Consider the following 23,518-nt stretch of genomic DNA (forward strand, 5'->3'; position numbering starts at 1 on the left):
TGGTGGGAGGCCATTTTAATACATTTCATCTGAAAATTGACCCCCGTTACTGCAGAAATTTTCAAGACAAGCCATAGTCTGCCAACAGAATTCACTGTCTGAGATAAGGTGTGCAAAAGCATCATCGTACAGTGTTTACTTGTATGTGGATTTGACAGCAAGAACACCTTCGTATTTTTAGCCAAAATTGGAGCCTGCACTGAGACTGCTGAATTTTGCTTTCAGAATAAACAGTTGAGCTCCAAGCCTGCAGAAATGTCACTGAACAAGGCAGTTCTGACAGGTCTCTCACCACACATCGCACCATTCGGCTTTGCTGCAATAGGAACAAACATGCCTACATGCCAGTATTTTCAAGTATTTTAAGTTGCTGGAAACTAGTTTTCTTAAAACTGGGATTTATTTAGAAAAAGGTTTTTCACTGATGTAGTCTTCCATTCACCGGAAATTAATTATTTGCAGATGTCTACGGACATAACTGTTAGGATTTGTTTTTATTTTGTAGTCATAAAATCTTTATTTATGCAACTTATTTATTATACTGTTTAAAGAGAATGTCTCAGCTATAAGCTTGCAGGAAGCAAATCAAAAGGCTTGGAGTAAAAACAGAATTGCTATTATGTGGAAAAATTAAATCAATAAATAAGGCTGTCCACACCAATACTAAAATCTAAAAAAATACCAAACTATAGAGATTCCTGTTTCAAGATGGTATAATTTAAAGGTGAGTTTATGTTTTAATTCTTGAATGAGATTAAATATAGTAGATCATTTTCCATATAATACAGTAATCATAATAAAAAATCATTAAAGACAAACTTACATGTTAAGCTAGCTCGGATTTTTAGTTTAGATGATTTGTGAAACAGCAACCAATCTTTTTTCCTTGTCTATTAAAGAGAGAGTAGTAAATGGTGCACTTTGTTGAACACTTGAGGTGAAATGAAAATTGCCTGTGATTGATCTGTGAGTAATCTGAGCTCTGGTGTCCTGTTGTACAATGATTTACCCAAATACTGGAAGGTAATACAGTCAGAAACAAAGTGACAGCAGAAATGTTTGCATAAGTCTTACAAAGTGAAAAAATGTTAAGAGTTGTCTGTCTTGAACTGAGTCAGCAGTTAAGTATGGTTTTTTGCAGGGAAGATAAAGGTTCAGTGTCCTTTAAGTTAGATGCTGGTTTGCTTCTAAAAATATTTATAACAGAATAAATATAAATTACCATTTGGTATATTCTTCTATGTGTTTTTCCCTTTGGAATAAGCTTGACCAAGACTTGATTTTCTGAAAAAATGAAACGTTGTAGCCTATTAAACTTACCCCACAAAATATGTGTCCTTTATACTTTCTCATCCTTCTTTTTGAACTCTGTTCTTAAATGTCATTGTCATATTTTTCCTTACCATATCACCTTTATGTTCTTGCATGGATAACAGGGCAGCAGCAGTTTTATGAAGCAGATATGTGGTATAAAGTTTTTCCATCTTGTCCTAAATACAGCTGTTTGTTATTAGAAATTGAATTGAAAAACATGTCTAACTTGTTGAATATAATGGAGAAAATGGATAGAAAAGGAGCACTGGTATGCATGTGTGCAATAACCCCTACCTGTTTGATTTGCCAGTTGGGTAAATATATTTGTTGATGTTATTTGCAGTCAACAAGACTTTAGCAAAGCTATATTTTTAATCATTTCTATTTAAAAAATATTTCAGTATTTTTAAGCCAATACATGTCCAATCATAATTATTTTTGTGGCTGTATTAATATTTGAAAATCTGATACTTGTATTATGACTATTCTATATGCCTGTTGCATTTATAAGATGTGCACAAGAGTTAAATTTGTCACTCATTTTCAGTTTGTTGTCCAATAGCTCTGTAATGGGACATTAGGTTTAGTATACCCCATAATGTTTGGAATTTTCCCTCTTTAGATTAAGCCAATTCCAGGTTGCAGCAGCTAACACTGACAGCATCAGCATTCTGGTGTTTCACTGCCAGAAATACCAAAGGAGGAGTTTGCAGTTGCTTTTGTGACAGCGAGTCTCTTACACAAAAATGCATGGGAATGTGTTGGTGGTTTTTGACCGGCTCCTTGTGTAACTTGCAGATTACTGGAGCGAGAGTGACAAGGAGGAAGCTGACACTCCATCAACACCGAAGCAGGACAGCCCCCCGCCCCCGTACGACACTTACCCACGGCCACCTTCGGTGAGTCACCTGCCGCTGTCCCCAGGAATGTGTGCCCCAAGTGCCACCTCTGCCTCTCTGCTGCCCACGAGCACAGCCGTGCACCCAGCATGGTGCTCGATTGTGAGGATTTTGAGTCAGTGCTTGATTTAAGGCTTTTGTTAAGCAGCACACATTGCAGGCTTCAGTGGCCGTCAGTGCTGTTTCCACTGGTTTGTAGAGAACGGGGATTTATAATCCCACTTGCTGTACCAAATAGATTAAGTTACAGAATTCTTTCTTATGTTCTTCATTCATGATGGACAGCTACTCATCCATGCAATCCCTCACCACTCCCTTATCAACTTCCTGAGAAAATGTTATTACCTCAGGAACAACACAGGCTCTTCTCTAAGGCTCCAGACAGCAGTTGTGCTGTGAAGCTTTACAGTAACAAATTACACTTGAATTTCCAGAGAAATGCCAGCATAAAAATGTTCTTTTGTCTTGTATTGCCAACAGTGATAACAGGTGTTCTGTTATTGTAAAAAAAAGTAGGTTTCTTTTATAGAGAAATACAAATTAGAAAAAGGGGGGGGTTTGTTTTTTTTTTTTTCTTGAAGCAGTTGTTGATATAAAACTGTATTAGAGACCTCTCGACTGGAAATTTTAACTATGATCTCTGCATCAGTGTTAACTAATGCATGTTACTTGGATATGGTTTTTGGAATGAACCGTCAGGAAATTCAGGAGAAAGCGAGCATTCATGATGTTTAATTTATCTTTAAAATTATTTATCTTTGAATGACAGTACTGAAGCACTGCAGGCATGATTTCACAGAAAAGCAAAATAGGATAACAACAGGCATTTGGATAACATTTTTAAGGTTTTGAATGAATCAGGTACATCTCTTCTATAAGTCTTCCACGGTGCCATATTTTGCGAAGTTTTCTGCAAATTTTTTTCGTTTATTTTATGGATTAAGTGACATAGTAAAGATACTTATTATGAGTAACTATCAGTATTTGACCTACAGGTGTGACATACACAGACATGGGCATGCATTAAAATTAGGATCAGGACAGGTTAATTAGGTAAGTTTGCAACTCATTAATGAACGGGGTGCCATCGCTGATAGAGCAGAGTGACAGGTTATTGTTAGCAGCGGTCTCGCTGTGCATTGATGTGAGGCTGCCCTTGCTGCCGTTCCAGATGAGCTGCACGAGTCCCTACGTGGAGCCCAAGCACAGCCGCCTGTCGTCCACGGAGACGTCGCAGTCGCAGTCGTCGCACGAGGAGTTCCGCGCCGAGGTGGCCGGCAGCGCCACCGAGTCCCCGGTGCGCAAGACGGCGAGCCAGCGGCGCTCCTGGCAGGACCTCATCGAGACGCCGCTCACCAGCTCGGGACTGCACTACCTGCAGACGCTGCCCCTGGAGGACTCCGTGTTCTCCGAGGTGGCCGTGGTGTCCCCCGAGCACCGGCGCCAGTCCACCCTGCCCACCCAGAAGTGCCACCTGCAGGATCACTACGGCCCCTTCCCCCTCGTGGAGGGGGAGCGGATGCAAGTGCTGAACGGGAACGGGGGAAAGCCCCGAAGTTTCACTCTGCCCCGGGACAGCGGCTTCAACCACTGCTGCCAGAGCCTCTCGGTCGGTGCTGCCGAGCACCACGAAGAAGCACAGCAGAAGGAGGTCGAGGAGGAGGAGGAAGAGGAAGGCAAAGCAGCAGAAGAAAACCAGGAAGATAAAAGTAAGTCGGGGATATTTCTGTGACTTTTCAAGTGTCCTGTTTGTGTAATGTAGAGATTGTTTCTCCTTTTTCCTATCAAAAATCCCCAACGGTCTTTCAACATCCCCCATGTTTTACCAGGTCCCCGTTGTTGCACACCTCTTTGGTCTGCCTTATGTATGAGGCCTGATAACCAGAGTGCTGCATGACCTCTCACATCACCAGACATTCCCCTGTAGGCTGGTCACCAGTCACCTTCTACTAGTAATTCTTAGTTTAAATTGATTTTGCTCACATGTACACTTGCACAGTGTCCTCCTCCACTGACACAAGTGTTTCAGGAGCATACTTTGTAAAAATTCCAGCCAACCCCATCTGAGCCTCTTGGTAAATCCTGGAGTGCAGAGTCAGGCTGTGATTGTGTAGTATCCAGGCAGGCAGGTCACAAGGCATCCCAACATCTGTAAGAAGTTGTAAAAGAGAAGGTATTTTCCCCAGTTCCTCTCATTGTGATTTATAAGGAAATAAATCCAAAAAGCATTTCAAACAAACAAAAAAAATTACAGAGAACAACTGTGACCAGCGAGGCTTAAAAAAATCATAACGCTGAGTAACTATCAGTTACATGGCACATAAACTCCATAGAGATTAGTGCTACTTATCAAACATAATCCAAATAAGCAGGGATTAGAGAAGGTCCTTGCCCCTCCTGAACATGTAAACACATTTTTGTGTCTGTTTCATGCTCTGTCCTTCACTGTCGTTTGTGGAGCTTCTCCGCATGTGCTGCTGGCAAAGTTGAGTCCACACTCAGGTTGCAGGGTCAGTCAGTGAAGCCTGCACTGATGATTTATGGTGTTAACACTGCAATTAAGTTACCTGAAGTGGCAGAGAAGGCAGGATAGCCCTTGAAGCTCTCCAAGGGACTCTGCTATATGTTCCTTCAAATTCAGCTTTTTCACTGCAGTAAAGAAGTACAAATACAAAAAATGGTTAAGAGAGAAGAAAGGGTAATGAAGGTTTTGTATGATTAACTACCTATCTAAGTTGATTCGTTAAAGTTAGCACCTTTGTTGAGCATTAAAATTCATGTGGATGTTTTTTAGTATACTTGGAAGAGATCAGAAGTTTTCCATTGCCCTTATGCTTTAGGCATTACCTTCGAGCCATCTCCAATTCTTTACTTACTTCTGCTGCTTTGAGAAAACAGTGGTTTCTTTTGCAGATATTGAATTTGATGGCATTAAATGCTTGAAAAGGCACTATTTTAGTTGTGTTCATGCATGACACTTTGCAAAAAACTTGTAAAAAACATTTATTAGGGTAGTATTAGATTCTTACTGACTGTGAAATGAAGCTGTCTAATTAACAGGGTTAAATTTCATCAACCATGCATAATATTTTGCCTTATTTTTAACCTTCAGTTTTGGTTTTCAAATGGGTTTTTATTGATAGCAATATAAAAATATATATTTTTAAAAGTCCTGACTGAAAATAGGGTCAAGGAGACTTTCCACTGGCTTTGCTGTGCTCTTTGGGCACTGCTTACAGATACCTAAGGTTTTAGGTGTTGTAAATCATAGTTTCAATGCTTTTGTGTACCTGGTTGTAGCATTATATGGCATGCTAATTACTAGTAAAAAGTTAGTGTTTGATTTAATGGACTTGGACTTTTCTCCATCCTTCTATACTAACTTCCAGAAAAGGAGAACAAAGGTGTAATTTTTCAAGTGGTCTCCCTGTGTACACATATTTTTTATCTAAGTGAGTAGGTTTCCTTGGTTGAGGCTTTAATAGGAGATTATTTTGAGACATTGATGACCAGCTAGACAAGTCATGTGTTCATGATGAGTTGTTGACTTTGGCATTATAAAACCAGAAGTAAAATACTCTCTTGTCTGTTGAAAAGTTTAAGTGTTGAATTGCTTGTTGGTATGACTGCAATGTTCTGTTTGCAATGCTGACTTTTTCCAGTGCCCTAACCAGTAAAAGGCAGGAGGATTTCCTGCAAGTGGTGTCGTTAAAATCCAGTTTGTGAGTTGAGAGATGTGCTTACTTCTGCTAAGTCACTAACAGGATGGGTGACCTTGTGTGTGCTACCTCACTGCCTCCTTCACTTCCATTGCTCTGGGAAAATGAAATGTTGCAACTGGCTGGAGAAAGGAAATCATCTCTCTTTTAGAAATGTTTTAACCTCATGATGAATGTTCCCTCATGTGGTATCAGAATCTTTTAAATATATTTATTTGTCTTACGCATTTGTGATCCTGACATAGTTCTGGCCTCTTGGCTTATTACGTGTGTTCTTGTTTGTACATGTGTGTGTTTTAAAGCTTAATCATTCCTATTGCTATTTGTGCAGGACAAGAATGCACTCCTTTGCTGTTGTCAGATGTCATTGCCAAAAGTTCGTTTTCTCAGCTTTCTGTTTTTACATTCTCACTTTTAGAACCACATGAATTTAAATAGTAAAACACAGTGCTGTTTCTTCCAACTTCCCTTGCAGAATTGTTTTCAAATAACTGCACCACAAATTAGGAGCTCAACGCTTTTTTCAGATGCTGTTCCCAGCTGCTATAATTTAACATAGTTCTGTAGTTTTTATTAAAGCTACACTGATTTGCAACAATTAAACATCTTCTCTCAGTCAGTCACCACTTTGTCTTAAATAGATATTGCAAGACTTTACTGACTGCAAATTCTGTGTATCAACTCTGCTACAATGCCTAAATATATGTGGTAAATTGAAAATATGGGTTGTCCTTTCCTATGTTTATCCATCAGGACCTAACTTTGTTGTGTGTTCAGTTGCTTCTTTTTGTCCTGTTATATCACATTAACATGGCACTGCTAATCCTTAATGGATTGTTTTATTTCCCAAATGACTTCTGTGTAAATCATTTAGATGTTCCATATTGACACCATCTTGTAATGGTCTCTTGCTTTGTAGCCAAAGAGGATTCTCTTGGGGGATGTTTGAGCTTTTCTATGTGTTTGCTCCTGACTATGCAAATGGCAAACCATGTTCAGACCTGTGGCACCAAACATGTCCCTGCTGTGCTGTTCAGAGGCAGCCTGCACACACAGAGCAGGTTGGAGGCTGTGGCACAGTGTTTGCATTTCTGTGATTCAGTTGTGAAGGGAAAGTTGGGCCTTTTCAGGTTTGTTTTCTGCTAGTGGGAGGTAATAGAAGGAGACAGCAGTGTATCATGATGCCATCACCCTCTTCCCCTCTGGCCCCACCTCTGTCTGCACTGTGTTTCAATAGATTTTGCCACTTAATGCAAAGAACACTTCTAGAGAGACTATTTCCATATTTTATCCCAGGAAAGCTTATTTCATTTTTTGCTTTATTTTTTGAAATTATCTTTGGTGGTGGTTCCTTCATTTTCAAAGACGTTTCTGATTTGTGCATTACTAGGGTTTCAGCATCTAGAAGAAGTACATAACTAGCTCTCTGCAGCGTGTAGCTGGCTGTTGATCCCATCAACTTAGTTGCAGAAAAACTTGCACCTTTTTTGTATACTCTCTGATAAAGTCTTTGGAGAACAGCAGTGTCTGGGAGTCTCAGGTGCTGCCATCTGCCCAGAGACTGCTGGAACAGGAGCTCTGCTGCTGCCTCCATGTGCTGCAGGATTGGCTGGAGCAATTCTGGCACACTTTCCAGGGAACTCACACCTGAGACCTGCAACAGTGTGCAGGGGAGCTTTCTGCTGTGCTGGCTCCATAAAATTTTTTCAGGGAACAGGGATAGAAAAACACTGATGTCTCTGTTTGAGTTTGAAAAGGTATTTGCAGCAGGAAGAAATTACTTAGATTGTCTTTGCAGTGTTCAACCCCATTTCCTTCTGTGTTGTTTCTTGCCTCTTTGTTCTGCAAGTTTTCAGACCTTTTTCTGAACTCTTAAGTAGTATAGTTCTTCTTGATGTGTGTTTAAGGATTTTTTTGTTGCTACCCCATCACTTTACTTTTGGCGTACCTTCTGTATAGCATGGACAACTGTAACAAAGTTTTATATATATTTTAATAAATCAGTGGCTGCCCTTCTGGGGCAATTAATGGCTGGGAGCCATTTGTTTGCTGCATTGGTTTCACCCTCCAGAGTGTTTACAAGATGCTACAATCTTCCTCATGTGACTTCTGTCACCTTTAAAAGATTTCACAGGCTTCTGAAGGCTAGGCAGACTCACAGGTATTCCCTAGCACTTTGCTCCATCACCACAAGCTCTTGTGCAGGTTTGCAACATCTCCTGGCTTCCCATTCATAGTTCCACAGTCTTGTGATTGCTGCCTCACAGGGGCACAATAGCCTCATGCTCCAGTCTCTGAAACTTTGACCTTAAACTACTGAAAACACTTGTCAAAGGCCAGAGCGGGAGCTAATGTTGGCATTTTGCAGCTCTGAGAGATGTCCAGTCCCTATGAAGGGTTTCAGGAAAACTCACCTTTATGTCGGGGAGGGCTGGTCACTGAAAGAGGTATCAAATGACTGTGCTGAGGTGCCAAGCCTGAGAGCTTTTATTCATTGTTTTCCCTATAAAAAACTAGAAACCAGCAAGAGAATAAGGGAAACTGAGAACAAATTCTCCCATGTTGCAACTTCCCAGCTGCAGAAATGAAATTCAAGGTGGCAGTGCTTTCACAAAACAGGACAGAGGAGCTAAGGACTCCCATGACTATCAGCTCATGCTGTTATCATACACTGTGCCCAAGGTGTATCCGTGGGACGTCCTAGGCAGCATTTGCCTTCAAAAAGGAGTTAGTGAAAAATACACTCTGAATAAGGTCAGATATTTCAGAGTATAAAATACAGGTCTGAGGAGGCTTCCCTCTTTTTAATGAGGGGACTGTAATGCACCGTGCAAATGGTGTGTCTCAGAAGGATCAATGTTTGCTAATTAAACACTGTGTTATGAAGTGGCACACCGTTTACACTTCTGGGTTTTGCTTCTCTGCATTTTAGGTAGAGTGTCTTCATTTTGGCAGGTTTTAGGCAACAGTGGAATGTGGGAGTCAGGACAAATGACACATGAAGCCTGGATTGTGCACACTGGAGTTGATGAGGATGTGGGGCTGAAATTAATAGAGCAGTTTGCTTTTCTGACAGCTTCTTTCTGTTCTAGAGAGGACATCGTTAGTGGTGTCCTGTGGTCTGACCACCTAGTTTTATCATCACTGAGAGGCAAGAGAGGAAGCATTGTGGGATACTGTATCTTCCCATCTGGAATTAATGCCCAGGAGTGTCTTAAATAAGCAGAACTATGAGAAACTGAGGTAATATTTCACATTAGGAGTGTTCCATATGAAACTGGTGAAGAGCACAAAGTGCAGCTCCTTCTGGGACACTAAGGAGGGTGTTATTTTAACTTGCTGCATCCACTATCAGTCCTGTACAATCAAGAGCATTTGCCAAGTTAGGGTTTGGGGTTTTTTTTCTTGACATCCTTCTGGGCAACACAGCCCATGCATGCTCAGACACTGGAGTAGGTTAATGAAATGTCTGCTCTTTCTGAGCTTTGTTTTTGTGATCTGATTTTTCATTCCAAATTCCCATTTGAGCCTTCCCATGGCACCTGCACTCCTGTGGGCTGAAAACCATCAGGATTTTATCCCTTGTCTACTTGTCCCATTGCCTCCAAGGCACTGCTTTTGCTGTTAACTCAGATTGAGCTTACCTAAAAATGCTGCCTAATTATGTTTAAAAATATGACTACCTTAGATGAACAACTGGGAGTATGTACGCTCATTTCTGAGCATGTTCTTTAATTAAAATTTAAAATTTATTAAATAAAGCTTTCTCAATTCTCATATGCAAAAGCAACTCCACTGCAGAAGTGAGTTTGTATTGTAAACAAAAATGATGAGATACAAAATCTCTATATCCTAGTTTTAAATTTCAGTTCAAGGGAAAAAAATTGCCTGCAGTGTTTGAAAGCCAAGTATTGCATTATTTACTGAGCAATTCAGAAAGCAATATGGGCTGTCAACAAAAATAAGAATAGTTTTAATTTTATGCTTGTTTGTGTTTATACATATAGATGCATTTTGCCCACAAATATCTTGTTGCCACATTTAAAATTTTATTTGATTTCTATTGCCCATGCTGCTAAAAATGGAAAGGAGAAATGAATTCCTACTTTTCTTTTGGTTTTAGTAGCTTTGGGTGTCATTGCCAATAAAGGTCATCTGCTTTTGCCTGAAATATATGGATTAAATTGTCTTTTTATATGCAAAAGAAGTTCACAAGAGAATTTCTTACATGGCCATTCTTCCAAATTGCCTTTCTTGCTAAGTTTCCTCAATTCAATTACTAAGTTGGGGACTGTCAGTGGAGCTGTGCTAATCCCTACTAGACACCCCTTTGGGCTGGGTGGTGAAACAAGGACTCTATAAATGTGAGAATATATTTATTTCTAGTGGGGCTTTCTTCTATTCTGCATTAATTCTCTTGCCAGGTGTTGTGTAACCAGTCTATTTTATGTTTAATTTTTCTACTTCATGGTGTCAGCAAGCTCTGTCTTTGCTGCTGCCCTGTCTGAGTCTGGCTGCAGAGAGGCTCTCCTTGGGAAAAGGTCACTCGTGAATGATAAAACACTTCACAAGCAACAGAGGGAAGACAGTCCCAGTCCTCTGGGGCTCTCTGTTTACCCCACTGCTGTTCCTTCTCAGTTTGTTGGCCTGAAATGTTTTGGTAACAATATTCAAAAAGCCTTTTTTTGTGCTTGCTGTTTCTGCTCCCTCAATTCTAAATGTGCTTTCAATTCTGAAGCTATAGTCAAATTTCCTAAATGAAGATTTGTAGCTTTTTTGAAATTATTGTATGGATGAAAAGGAAAATCCAGCTTTTTTTGTTTTCATTAACCTATAATTTTCCGTTAGAAAGAGGGTTTCCTGTCCTAAAATTTAAACTTACATTCATTTTTATTTCAAGCATGAAAAATATATAGTTTTTAAATCATAAATCATATAAACCTTCTCACTGAAACCTACTGAAAATTGTTTTAAATACATTCTTAAATTTGACTACTGACTGGAATTTAATTGAAATTTTTCCATGACAAAGCCATTTCTCAGTGGGATTTTTGCAGAACTGGGATAGTTCCTCTTTGAGATACAGCAAGGACTTGGTCTAGCCTGAAGGTTTCTAAATGCAAAGGAAATAGAAATCTACAATAAAAAAAAATTAGCTACCTGTCGTTTACATGAGAATGTTCTTTTGAAATGTATAATTTTAAATTTTCAAAGCTAAAAAAAGATGAAACCCGTTCTATAATCAATGGCAACTAAGTCAGAAGATGATGTCATAGTACCAGTAGGACTAGGGGAGGAGAGTAGTACTAAAGTCCTTTCAAAATGTATTTATTCCATCTCCAGGTGGTGCCATCTGTTTTGTGTGGCTCTCATGTTCTTTCAAGACAATCATTAAAGCAAGGGTGAGCTTGAGTCAGTAGTGCTTGAAAGGATATGGGAAGGATATAGTTTTATTAAACTACTACCATGCTGAATGTCTGGAGGGTCACCATGTAAATACACATCATTGTTTAATTAATGTTCATCATGGGAAGTGGGATGGGATGTTAAAGGCATCAGTGCTAACAGTCAGCATCCTGCCAATTTTTTTTTTGCTGGACAGAAGACTCTAGAAAAGCCACATTTCTTACAAAGTGGTTCCATTTAATCTATTTTTTTTAAAAAAAAGAAGTCCTCAGAATTTTTTGGATTTAAGATGAATATTTTCATGGAGGTCTATGCAATCAATGTTGTAGGATGATTTTTTGTTAATTATCCTAACATGCTAGCCTGACTTTCTGGCTGCCTTTCCTTGCAGTCACTAGCTGCTCCTCCAGAGTGTCACAGATCTGGTGTCTAACCTGCCAGCCCTATGCAACTTCCTTGGATACCCCTGGACAGCTAAAATGGCACCAGATGCTTATTTTTTGGCATCTTAATCTCCTTACTGTTTTCCTAAACCTTTCCAGTACAGGAGGGCAGTGTATATAGGTTAAAGTCTTGGTCCCTGCAAAGACCCTGGTGAAGCTGTAAGTGGGATGTGCATGTCTCGGACCCAGGGGGCTGGAAATTATTTGGAAGATTATCCATTGTAGCACTGTCATCTGAATCTGGAGCTGCTGTACCTTCCAAATCCTAAACACCCCTGGTGGTGGGTATTCTTCATTCCTTCCAGACAGTGCTTTTCCTCTTTGCTGTTTTGGGAAGGAATATATTTATTTTTTTTTCTGCTAATGCATATTGAATTGTTCCCTCTGCAATTTAAACCCAGTATTTCCATTCCCTTATGGCACAGAAAACAAGACTGCTCCGTTACAGCAGCTCTCCTTCTGAGCTGAAAGGTTGTTGTGAAGGTTGGATTAGCTTCTCCTATACTTAGTGTTTGCCAGGCCTCTGACTCTTGCTGAGCTTCCCTGGGTTTTCCAGGCTGAGTCCCATCCCTTCTGCCATGGCAGTGTCCAAGCTGGCTGCAGCACATCTGGTTGAGACCAGGAAGGTTGCTCTGCCCTGGCTGTTCTATGCTCTGTACTGTGATAAGCATCTGTTTGGCAACCCTACTGTACTTCACATTTCACTTGGGGCTGTACAATGTCCCAGATGGTTTTCTGCTTAATGGTTGTTTTTCTAATTGTAGTTGTTCTGATTTTTTTTCTGGGCCTCTTACCTATCCACATTAAGTAGCTCATGTTAATAAAAACCTTAGCTGAATTAAAATGTCAAATTAATTGGGCTAAAACCAACCAACAAATATTTATGACATTTGGTAAAACTAACAGCCTGACTCGGTTAAAAAAAAAAAAAAGCCTTGTAGACTAACCTGGTGTTTGCCAGGCTCTTTGTCTGTTAGCACAGCATTTACCATATTGTTATATAAGACTTGGCAAGGGATTTCATTCCTCCAGATCATTCCAGCTCTGAGACTTTCCTCCAGCAGTCTAGGAGATGTTTCCTCACACTTGTGGTGCCTGTGGATTTTAATAAATTTATTCTCTTGCACTGCTCAGGCTATCAGTGCCATCTGGGACTGTTTCTGGATGCAGAGCAGCCTCAGGGGAGCCCCACACAGTGCAGCCCCTCCCTCTAACAGTGGCCCTCTGGGGTCACCTCCATCTGGGCTTGGCTTTTGCTATCACAGGACACCTTGCATTGGGAAGGTGGCTGATATTGTTCACTTCTGAGAGCTGAACTTCTAGAAGGAAAAAATGGTTCCCTGTGTCACAGACCTTCTGCATCTAAATAGCCAAGGAAGATGTTACCTGGAGATAAGGGGGGAGCACTTCTGCTCATTCTTTTGTCACTCGGGATTTCATCAATCCCTCGAAAGTATTTAATGCTCAGAGTTTATAGTAAGCACGTGTGTTTAATTTGTAATTTTCTTTTGTTTTTCTTTTAAACAAATGTGATAATACAATATTAAAAACAAACAAAAACAACTCTGTAATCAGGCAGTTTTGCAGGTCTCATGTTCTCATTCATTATTGATAAAATAAGTTCCTAGCTTTGTTTTTAAAACGCATAGCTCAAAAACAGGAAGAAAAATATTTTTTGTCTCCTTTTGTGCCCAAACTTTGTGAATTTTGGAATCTGTTGATGATGATTATCAGTCCAGCAGTCTTGTGCTAGTGTGGAGCTATTAAATACCATGATTTTATGAACAAAGTATGAAACGTGCTCTGCAGGATCTTACTGTATTTCCACGAGGAAAATGGCTGCATTTTAAGTGGGATTTTTGCTTTCTGGATTCACGTTTTGAGTACTGCTGGCAAAAAAAATTACCAGCTAATTATTTCTTCTTTTCTGGATTCCAGACAGGTAAACTTCAGGCTTTTGGAATATAAAATATCACAACTGATTTATTTCAAAGTATTTGAGTTGTTATCACCATCAGAGAGTGGGGGAGAGGCTGCTAAAAAAATTTAATTTAAACCGTCTTTCAGCCAGTTTTTGAAATGTTCATTTAATCATGAGATGATTTACAGGCCTCAAGCAGGAAGCAAAATTAAGGAAGCCTCACTTAGGAGGTTTCTCCTGGTTGTAAATTCAAGCATGGACAGAAATCAGGCAGTGGCAAGGGCAGGAAGTTTACCCTCATCACTTTAGCCAGCGCCACTAATGAGAGTAAGAAAACTCAGCTGGGGATCCTTGTGCTTTAGTTGCAGGTTAAAAGGGGCTCAGATTTGGAGGGAGGGGTGGCTTGGGGAGGCTCCAGGAGCAGCTCCTGGCGTGGTACCCAGGGGCTTGGTGATGCCAGAATCCCCTGTTAGTGGGGTTTCCCACATGGGCAAAGTGGTCTTTATGGAATGCTTGAGAGATGGTGAATATGAGACACTGAGAATTAGAGAGTGCTTTCCTGTAGTAAAAAAATCTGGTTTAGAATTCACATAACAGTATTTCAATAGCTTCTACACTTGGCAGTAAAGCGAGATTTTTTTTCTGTACTAATGTGCATATTTGAAATCCAATCTAAAAATCATACTGAATCTATAAAAGGCTTGAAGCTGATTATTCTGAGAGTTCTTGTTTCTTTCCTGCCTGCTAGAATGTGTCCTGCCATTTATTTTAAAGTTCTAATTAAAAAAAATGTTATTCTCAAGACATTTTCTTTGTTTTTTAATCAAGCTAAGTACATGGACATAATTTTACAACAAAACATTTACATTTCCAACTTCATTGTAATGGCTCTAAAGACAACTGGAGTTGCTGGTTTCAGTTTCTTTAGAAGACAGAAGAGAATATTTTTATTTATTTACTTCTGGCTGTGTAAAGAGCCTGGGGAAAATTCCATTTAAATTTTACACTCCAAACTAAAACTATCCTAACTAAAACTATCCAAGACTAAATTTTTTTTTACATTATTCTGCTTACCTTCGTCAGTGCCACTGTATGATCTAGGTATTTAATGTTCTGTTTCTTAAGGTATCCTCAAAAGTTTCATGTGATTATTTTAGGGCCTAGAAATAGTTATTAATGAACTAGACCAATTTAACCATACCAAAAATTTTTTATACCAAGACACTGAAAATTTAATATGGTTTATGAAATGATGAGACTGTGAAATAAAAATTAAAAAAAAAAGACCCAAGAAACACAAATGCACTTTAGACATTAGTGCATTACAGATTAATAAAATCAATAGTTTCCAAGTTCTCTGCTTACTTTGTGTTTTAATCTTGAGTTCACAAATTCTGCCAGCAGATAAGGACATCTTATAGTGGCTGTCATGAATCTTACAGCATAAACAGACTATCCTTGTATGTATGCAAACTCTAAGGAGTTGAGAAAATTCATTTTATGAAAGCCTTGCAGTCCGTAAAATATCTGTAAAATGTCTTTGTAGTAAAAGAAGAGGAAAAAAAAATGTGTGTTAGCTTTCCTGGGAATACTTGTTTAAAGGATGGCTGAAATTTTTGGTACAGTTATTTCTGAACTGTTGCTAGAAGGTGGAAGGAAGCATGAGAGCTTTCATAAAGTTAAAAAATGATTGCCTTAAAGATTCACAGTTTGGAAATGGCTTTTACAGTTAATACAACTCAGACCTATGTCAACTACCTTCTTCTTGGCCTGTCCCATCCCAAAAGACCATTTTCCTAAGCTTGTGTATATTGTGGCTCAATAAGACTATGGGATTTGTAGGAGAGTATAGAAGTCACTTGAAGTAAAAATTAGACTCTTCAGTTTTGAAAATAGCACTTGGATCTTTTTGGATTTCATTATTCCTGAAATTTAGTGGGGGTTGAATGTGGAAGGATGGGGGCTTGGGTGGATGACTCTGAGCAGCCTGTAAACGTGACACCTGTAGTTTCTACTTGGAAGAAAATGGACGAGAGGGGCGAGATTTTATATTCTGCATGGATTTGGCTCTGCTGCCAAGGCTGTCAGAAGGCTGGGTGCATTTTTGAGTTTCACTGCTCCTTGGAATGATGAGGAGTAGGAGGTTGCTGAGAGTAACCCAATGAACAAAGGCAAGCACACACCCCCAAGGTGGGGAGGCTTAATTTACCCCTTTTCTTGAAAAAGAAAAGAAACAGTTTGTGCAGTCTGATCTGTAGTACTTGGGAATTGGAAACAATCAGGGTAGCTGGGGAGGAGATTGCAAAATGGAGTGAGGTGAGATGGAAGCAAAAAGTAGAAGACTAGAAATAGGGCATAAATCTGTAATGGTGAGGATAAGCTATGAAACGATTTTAATTAAGTTGTCATTGGTTTTTTAAATGAAAATCCCATCAGCCTCTAATTCTCTGTGCCACAAATGAGGATGATGGCATTATAAATCTTTCCCCAGTTAGAAAAACTGTTTTAAAAGTATTTTGTTTCTACAGTGTCACATTTCTCTTACAGTATAACCTACTGTAAATGCACCTATGCTGCTTTAGCCATAATTTCAAAGATTTATGCAGTTGAGCATTTTGAGCCAAGGTGAGCCACATGGTTGGATTTTATGCTGGGGCCATATTCTCTGCACTGATCATGCCAGAGCATTGAAATATTTCTCAGCCCAAGTTGTCTTCCAAGAAGGAGACTCTGGCACAACCTTATTATTAAGCTGAAAACCCTGTAATATCAATGTCCATAATTAGTTGGGGCAACAGTTATTTTTGGCCCCTTAGCTCTTGTCTTCTGAAAGTACTAGCTGAGACTTTTTCTTTTGATGACTTACTCAGTTGTACTGTGTAGAAACAGAGTAAATGTTTTAAAAGACAAATTCATGAGGCTGTTTCTTTATTTTGTCCTTGTATGTTTTGCATTTCTCTAGTCTAGTGTTGCTCATCTTTAGCAGTGTTATTAATGACCAAAAGTACACAGTCAGATCTTCATTTCTGGTCTTCCTGGGTTTTACTAACATCTGTTTCCTCCTTCCAAGGCCAGTGGTTGTGGTAGTTCCAGGTTGAGCAGGGGAGATTGTTCTCTGCACTTTGGCTTCTGACTGTGGATTTCCAGTTCTGAAATCCCCACAAGGTTTCTGCACACACTTGCTAAGGGGTTGTTTTAAACATCTTCAGCTTAAGCTCACTGTGCTTTTGCTGTATTTTGTAGCTCACAAAGCAGTGTATAAATCATGGTGACCAACATTTTTTTCATCACCAGCTGCTGTGTTACCAGATGCATAACCAGAACAGTTAAATTCTTGCCCATTTCTGCCTTCATGTACTTTCTCATAGAAAATCTAAAAGTTCTTATTTTTCCACAGAAGTGTTGAATTGATATATTATATTATATATACTGAACTTTTTGGTTACTCTGCAACTCTTTGGAATAGCCAGTTGTACTGCTAGCAAGTCCTGGCATTACAGTGAAAAATTAATGCACTTACTGACACTAGATACACAATTTCTTTAAGAGTTATATATCTAAGATTCTTCTGAAAAAACAAATCCTTGCAAAATTAAAAACTCACCAAGCCTGTTATTTTTACTGTTTAATCTTGCAATCTAACAAGATTCTGCACAGCAGATGTGAGCTTAGCAAAAATTGTATGAAATGTTGATTTGTCTAGTTCTATATCAGATCTCAGAGTAAATTTGAGTTTTAAAAAGTCACCTGCAAGAACAAGTGATTGTACCAAAGAGAGGTGAGCCCCATATCCCAGCTAACCCAGTTTGCCTGCATTGAACCATGCCTAGAGTTAAAGGCATCTTGCTTGTAACCCTTGATGAATCAGTCTTCCACAAAATAGTTTTATCGATTTTGAACTTGGGTGTACTTCGAGCTCTGCCATGTGGCAATGAGGAGTTGTACATTTTAACTCCAGGCTAGAGGGACAAGCATCTCTTCTAGTTGGTTTTAAAGCTAGCACACAAGCTTTCAGATGTTTCTGTTACTTGAAGAGGCAATTATCAACTTTTTCTTTGCATTTATGTCCTTATAATTATACAGGTTTCTGTTCCATCCCCCTTGTTTAGAGGGGAGAAGTCTTGATTAGCCCTAGACCATGCATTCCTTGCAGGAAAATCCTTTTGCTTAACAATAATCCTATCAGCCCTTCTCTGCCTTTTTCAGTGCTGCTTTTTGAGGTGAGATGTCACAAATAAGTCTCTTTTTTTGTTTCTGTTTTATCTACACTACTTCCTGGATTTATATGTAGGTAGAAGCAAACCTCTCTAGTTCTCTGTTTTTGTAGAAGCTGATTTGACAATTTTAACGAGTGCAGTCCAAGAAGAGAACTAAAGGGAGCTATTTGGTATAAGCTGTTTCTGCCTGATAGGGAAAAAAGAAAAAGGTTTGGTTTTGATGGTGGTGATGCATGAAAGGAGACGTGTAATGCTTTTTCATATATAAGACTGCAGAGGAGAGGAAAGTAAAAAAGACAATGTAGCTTCTAAAGAAAAGAGCAGAGGACAATAGCTAACTGAGCAGCTTGAGAAATACATAGGAGGGAGGTTGCTGTTAGGGATAAGAACAGAGCTCAGCTACATGATAGCCCGTGTTTGTCAGGCTATGGAGATGATAATGTTTTTTTGTTTAGGGGTGGTATTTTGGTGGAAAGCACTTCAGCACACCAAAGCAAGAGTGCATAGCAAATAGCTGGGAATACATCCCTGCATAACAGCTCTGGGTCATGCTACAGCTCGTCCAGGGGATCCTTGCTCATGCATGTGACTGGTCTGGACGGCAGAAACTCCTCCTTTCAAGCATCCTTTAGCTTACCATCCCCTGAGAGAAGGGCATTCTTACCTGCCATTTTCAAAAGGTGGCTGTTTTTACAGGTAGTCCTTCCCCCAGCATCTCAGGGTGTTTTGGTCTATTTGGATTCCCTTGCATACAACAGTCACCAGTTATGGTGACAGTAAGGGGTTTTCTCTTTGAGCCTCTCGATGCCCTTTCTGCTGCTGTTGGCAGGACCAAGGGCTGAGCACTCAGCAGATCTGGGGACTGGCACTGCTGGCACTCCAGGGGAGCAGGCTGAACTCTCCACATCATCACCCAGATCAAGAGGTTTCTTGTAAAACTAGTTGTGTCTGAAATTTGTTACAGCTCCCAGCAGATTGCTACAGCAATGCCAGAGTCAGGTGTCAGTGGTGGAGCTGCAGAGGGTGCTCCCTCCCACCCAGATCCCACCTTTCTCCAACTCCTCTTTCTTGCCTCAGCCTGATGGATCAGCCACCATCTCACACTAGCTGTTCCTCTGCTGCCCAGCTGCTCCCAGAGCTGGGGCATCCCTTTGGGGAACAGCTGCCCTCACTTTTTAATAAGACTTCTCTTTTCCTGCATATTGTTTACTTTGAGGAAACTAAAGGTATTTTTCCTGTGTTGTGATCAGAAGACCTGGATGAGGTAGCAGAAGCTAGCAAGTAGTCGTGCACATTCTAAGATGATGGCACTCTCATTTCCAGTTGAAAGCTGTAGAGGTCCTGTTTCCATTCTCTTGAAAAAGAACACCACTTTTAACAACTCAAAAGGCTTTGAGAAGTGCCCATCTCCAACACGGCTCTGGTGGTTTCTGCCAGTAGAGGAGCTTGACCTACCTTAGGAATGGGGAGATTGGTACCTGGTGGGCCCTGTGCACTGCTCCATCACTCCAGGAGGACAGCAGGTCTCCCCCAGGCTCTGCCCCTTCACACTGGGAAGGAGTCAGATGTGCAGGAGAAGAGAACTGGGGCCTGAATCCCATATTGGTGCTGTAATATGTTGAGTGCAGGATTAATTTTTTCTGTGGAACAATGCATCATACAGAAATGTGGCAGCTACACCTCACCAAACAGCGTGTGACAGGGGCAGTTTGTGTGTTCTGGAGATGCTTGAGGATGAATTAGGAAGGAAGAGGCTAAAGAGAAACAATTTTCACACTGATGTCTTTGTACCTTTGTGCAAGGGTCATTGAGGGTAAAAACCTCCTGAATTGCTGGAGGAACTGGTGGAAGAGTAGGAATTGATGGGAGTGGAGATTGTACCTCCTTAGTGGTTATCACCAGTTCACCAAGAATTTTATCAGGATCTTTCCTTGAAAACCACTGGATGCACAATGTCCTCTTGCCAAGAGGGTCTTTGGTGGGTGCCCGAGTTTCAGAAAAGGCTGGTAAGGAGGGCTAAGAACTCCTGCATGCATCCTTCAGCTTTGTCTAGGTTCCTGGCCAGTCTGACAAATCCCTTTTGCCATGAATGGCAGCCTTGTGGTTTTCAGAAAGAGTATTTAACCAGGAGCTGGAACACATAAGGTGATATGACAAAATATGCCCTTGATTAGTTTGCTGTTTTTTCCCCTCCTAAAGGGCATACAGAAGTGCTGTCTTGGCAGGCTTCAGGAGATACTATCCATGCTATATCTCATCCAGTCTAGCATGTTCAGGGATTTGAAATAATTTAAAATTTGCTATTTGTTGCTATCTTTAAAGTTAAAATACAGTCAGGAGCTTCTGATGTTTTCAGCATTTGACTCCTGTAATAGGAATCTTTAGTGTAATGAAATCCCTGTGCAACCCTGATTTTCTCTTATTACACTAGTCATATTGTTTAGAATATGACAGTTTAAGATACACTTTTTATGAAAAGATTGGATCCCCTCTGAAAACAGCTCTTACATATTAAAAATATGCAAGCAATTTTTAACAAACAACATAGCTACGTTTGGCTTGTCAGAAGAGTTCCTTGCATAAAATCTTTCAGTGCCAGCTTTTTATATAGGGATAAATATTCTCATAAAAAATCATTTAAATTTACCAGATGAAAGTACATGCCCTTAGCATCCAACAGGTGTGAAACATTTAATCAGTAATTCTTCATTTTATATTCTCAAATAGGTAGGGGAATTTCCTCCAGGAAAGCAAGGAGGTCATTTCTGTGTTGGTCTCTTGGGCTTTCAAAACACCATAGATAGCCAGGAAAGCAGCTCAGTCACTGGTTTAGAATAAGAAAGGTGATTCTTGTCTTATTTTTATGGGAGCCAAACTAATTAAAATCAAGGCATCTAAAAGCACTTTCTTTATGTGCTATTTTTGTGCAGTATATTTCAAGTTGTTGTTGTGAGGGAGGGTTTCAGGTCTGATAGCATTTTTGTTGCTAAATATGGTCCTCCTGAAACCTGAAAGAGACCTGACTGAGTCAAAAATAGAGTTGGAGCAGAATGATAATACTTGCCTGGGAACAGTCAAGGCAGGTTGGATTGACATGAAACACGTGCTAGAACATGAGGAGAGGAGGAGGGAATACCTTTGTTAAACACAGCACAACCAGCCAGGAATAGTGCCAACATTTCACTTGTTGCCCTTGCCACAAAAATAATAGTGGAGTCCATGTTTTGTGTGTGTGCCTTTCCAGTGAGCTCCAAATTAAATTAAAGTATCTCAATGTGCTCAATATTAATATAACGATAATAATAATCTGCCCCCCTAATTTTCCCCAACTGAGTAGGTTTTGACACCATTCCCATTGGAGGTTTTAGCAAAAGCTGCTGAAAAACCTGAGCTGAATGTGGCACAAAGAAGATAACACTTTTTTCATTTTATCTTGACCACATGGTATCCTATCAGTAACTTAGAGTGTTGAGGTGATCTGTGGCTCGTTATTGACCCAGTCAGAGAAGGGATCCCAGGAAAGGATGGCAGGTTGCTTCAGCTGTGCCAGGGGCAGCATCTCCCTCCTCTACCCTTGGATGTAGCCTGGCAGTGAGAACATGACAGTCTGGCGGGGTGTTATTTAGAGATTTTGTCACACCAGGGATTTTGTCAGTGTATTGGTGTTTTTGTTGTCAGTATGGAAAGCACCACCAGAAAAAGCAGTGACATTACTTGATGATGGGCTGTTAAAGCCTTCTCTGACCAAAGGGTCTTCTACTGGTTGAAGTTAAAAATTTGCTCAAATTTAAATTTGTTATGCTATAATTAATTCTGTAGGTATCTGTCTGATTTTAAAGCCCTAAGTTAATGGAAAAAAATTTCCAGAAATACACTGCTTGAAAAAGTAATTTAAAAAGTAATACAGAGAATAGTTTGTCACAATAATAAGACCAAATCTCCTTGAATACTCCTTATTAAAAATTTTGTTGATAACAATGGAAAAAATCATTATACTAGTTTTTTTCAGGGTTGATGTCCAAAGCATTAGTTGGGAAACACAGCTGCCATTTTTGTGTTGTAGATTAACTCTTTAATGGGGTGGTAGACTGGAACTACAGTTCCTGCTTTATGATCAGGAAACAAGGACATGGCTTTTCAAGCAGTTCTTAAAATGAACAATGCAGGAGGTTTGGTTGATTAAATTGAGCTTTATATGCCATTACAATCAGACCCTGGCTGATTTTAGTTTACAATAGTACTAAGAATCATATTGAAAGAAATTTTACCATTAGATTTGTGCCTCATGTGCTTGTCTTTGGGTTGTAACATAGACTTCTCCTGGGTGAGGGTTGCCCCATAGGCTTATGTAACTTAAGTCTCCATGTAATCCAGCAATTAGAGTGCCAATATGCAGAAATGTTAATATCATTATCAGAATTCATAAACTGCCCAGTGGGATACTAAAGTTGTGATTACATCCTACGCCTTCTAAATGTGTATAAAACTATGAGAAGTTCAGCCAGCTGCTCTTTCTTTTTTTTCCTGAGCATGGTTATTCAACTGTGTCTCACTGTTTATCTCCCAAATTAGAGGGCTTCCTTTGTCTGGGAGCAGCTCTTTGTACTACTTTGCAATGGTTGCAAAATGAGCTACTCTGGAAAAATAACCTTATTTTCTGACATAACCACACTCAAACTGCTCCATCCTGAAGCTGTGAACTGTCACTCCAGTAAGACTCTGGTAATGAGCTGAAGGACAGATTTTTGCAGATATTGGAGAGATAACTGAACAGCATAAGAATAACCATGAGATATATCTAATATGGAGGGACAAAATAGGGGCAGAATTAGGAATAATATAATGTAATGCACTATAATAATAAAGTAAAAGTTAGTAATTTGGCAATTTAATGTGCTACATTTTAGTTTATTTAGTTCTTTAGTACTGGGTAGACCGAGGGTTATTTAACAATAGCTGTAGTACATGAAGTGCATAGGAGAGCTGGGTTACATTTGCAATTTAGAAATGCTGTGCTAAGTGGGAGGAAGAATGCCTGCCAGTCAGAGCCCTGTAATTTCCACTGCCTTGCTCTCGTGGGACCGAGTGCAGCACCTGCAGAGGAGCAGGCACTGGAGGTTGTTCGTGGGCTGACACCAACATCTGTCCTCCCTGTGCCTGTTCCTCACCGTGCTGCTTCCCCACAGAACATTTGTGCTCTTGGTGTTCCTCAGTCAGGGCATGGGGAACACTGAAGTGTATATTGTGATCTTGGAAAAGCTGAAACTCGCTATTTGCACACTCCTGTATTACAATTATTTGATGTAGTGCCCTTTACTGAAGTTTCCAGAAGAGTGCTGAGTGACTCCTGCTATTGCTTCCATACCTAACTGGCATCCCACAGGACAATGTGGGGAGGTGCTGCTTTGGAGTACAGTGTTGGGACACACCAGATGTGTCACCAAAACCCTCCTTCCTCAGGCAGTTTCACTGCCACGCTCTCCCCCAGCTCCTTTTCATCTCTGCATGGCATCTGAGACCTGGAGGTGGTGGGAGCTTCCCAACATTGAGCAGTAGACTGTTTGTACATCTGCCAGTGTTCTTCCCCAGGACTGTGTGC

General features: G+C 40.0%; 1 protein-coding gene across 7 annotated transcripts in view; it reads left to right on the forward strand.

The window, feature by feature from the left end:
- CNKSR2 (connector enhancer of kinase suppressor of Ras 2) overlaps positions 1 to 23,518 on the forward strand; it is a 206,390-nt gene that overhangs the window by 162,024 nt on the left and 20,848 nt on the right. For all 7 annotated transcript variants that reach the window (XM_014879721.2, XM_088160266.1, XM_088160265.1 and 4 more), the window contains 2 exons: positions 2,113 to 2,213; positions 3,385 to 3,922. In XM_014879721.2, coding sequence (XP_014735207.1) covers positions 2,113 to 2,213; positions 3,385 to 3,922 — 639 coding nt within the window. The remainder of the gene's footprint in view (positions 1 to 2,112; positions 2,214 to 3,384; positions 3,923 to 23,518) is intronic.

This window comes from Sturnus vulgaris, chromosome 2, assembly GCF_052056855.1.
Source record: "Sturnus vulgaris isolate bStuVul1 chromosome 2, bStuVul1.hap1, whole genome shotgun sequence".
NCBI classification, from domain to species: Eukaryota; Metazoa; Chordata; class Aves; order Passeriformes; family Sturnidae; genus Sturnus; species Sturnus vulgaris.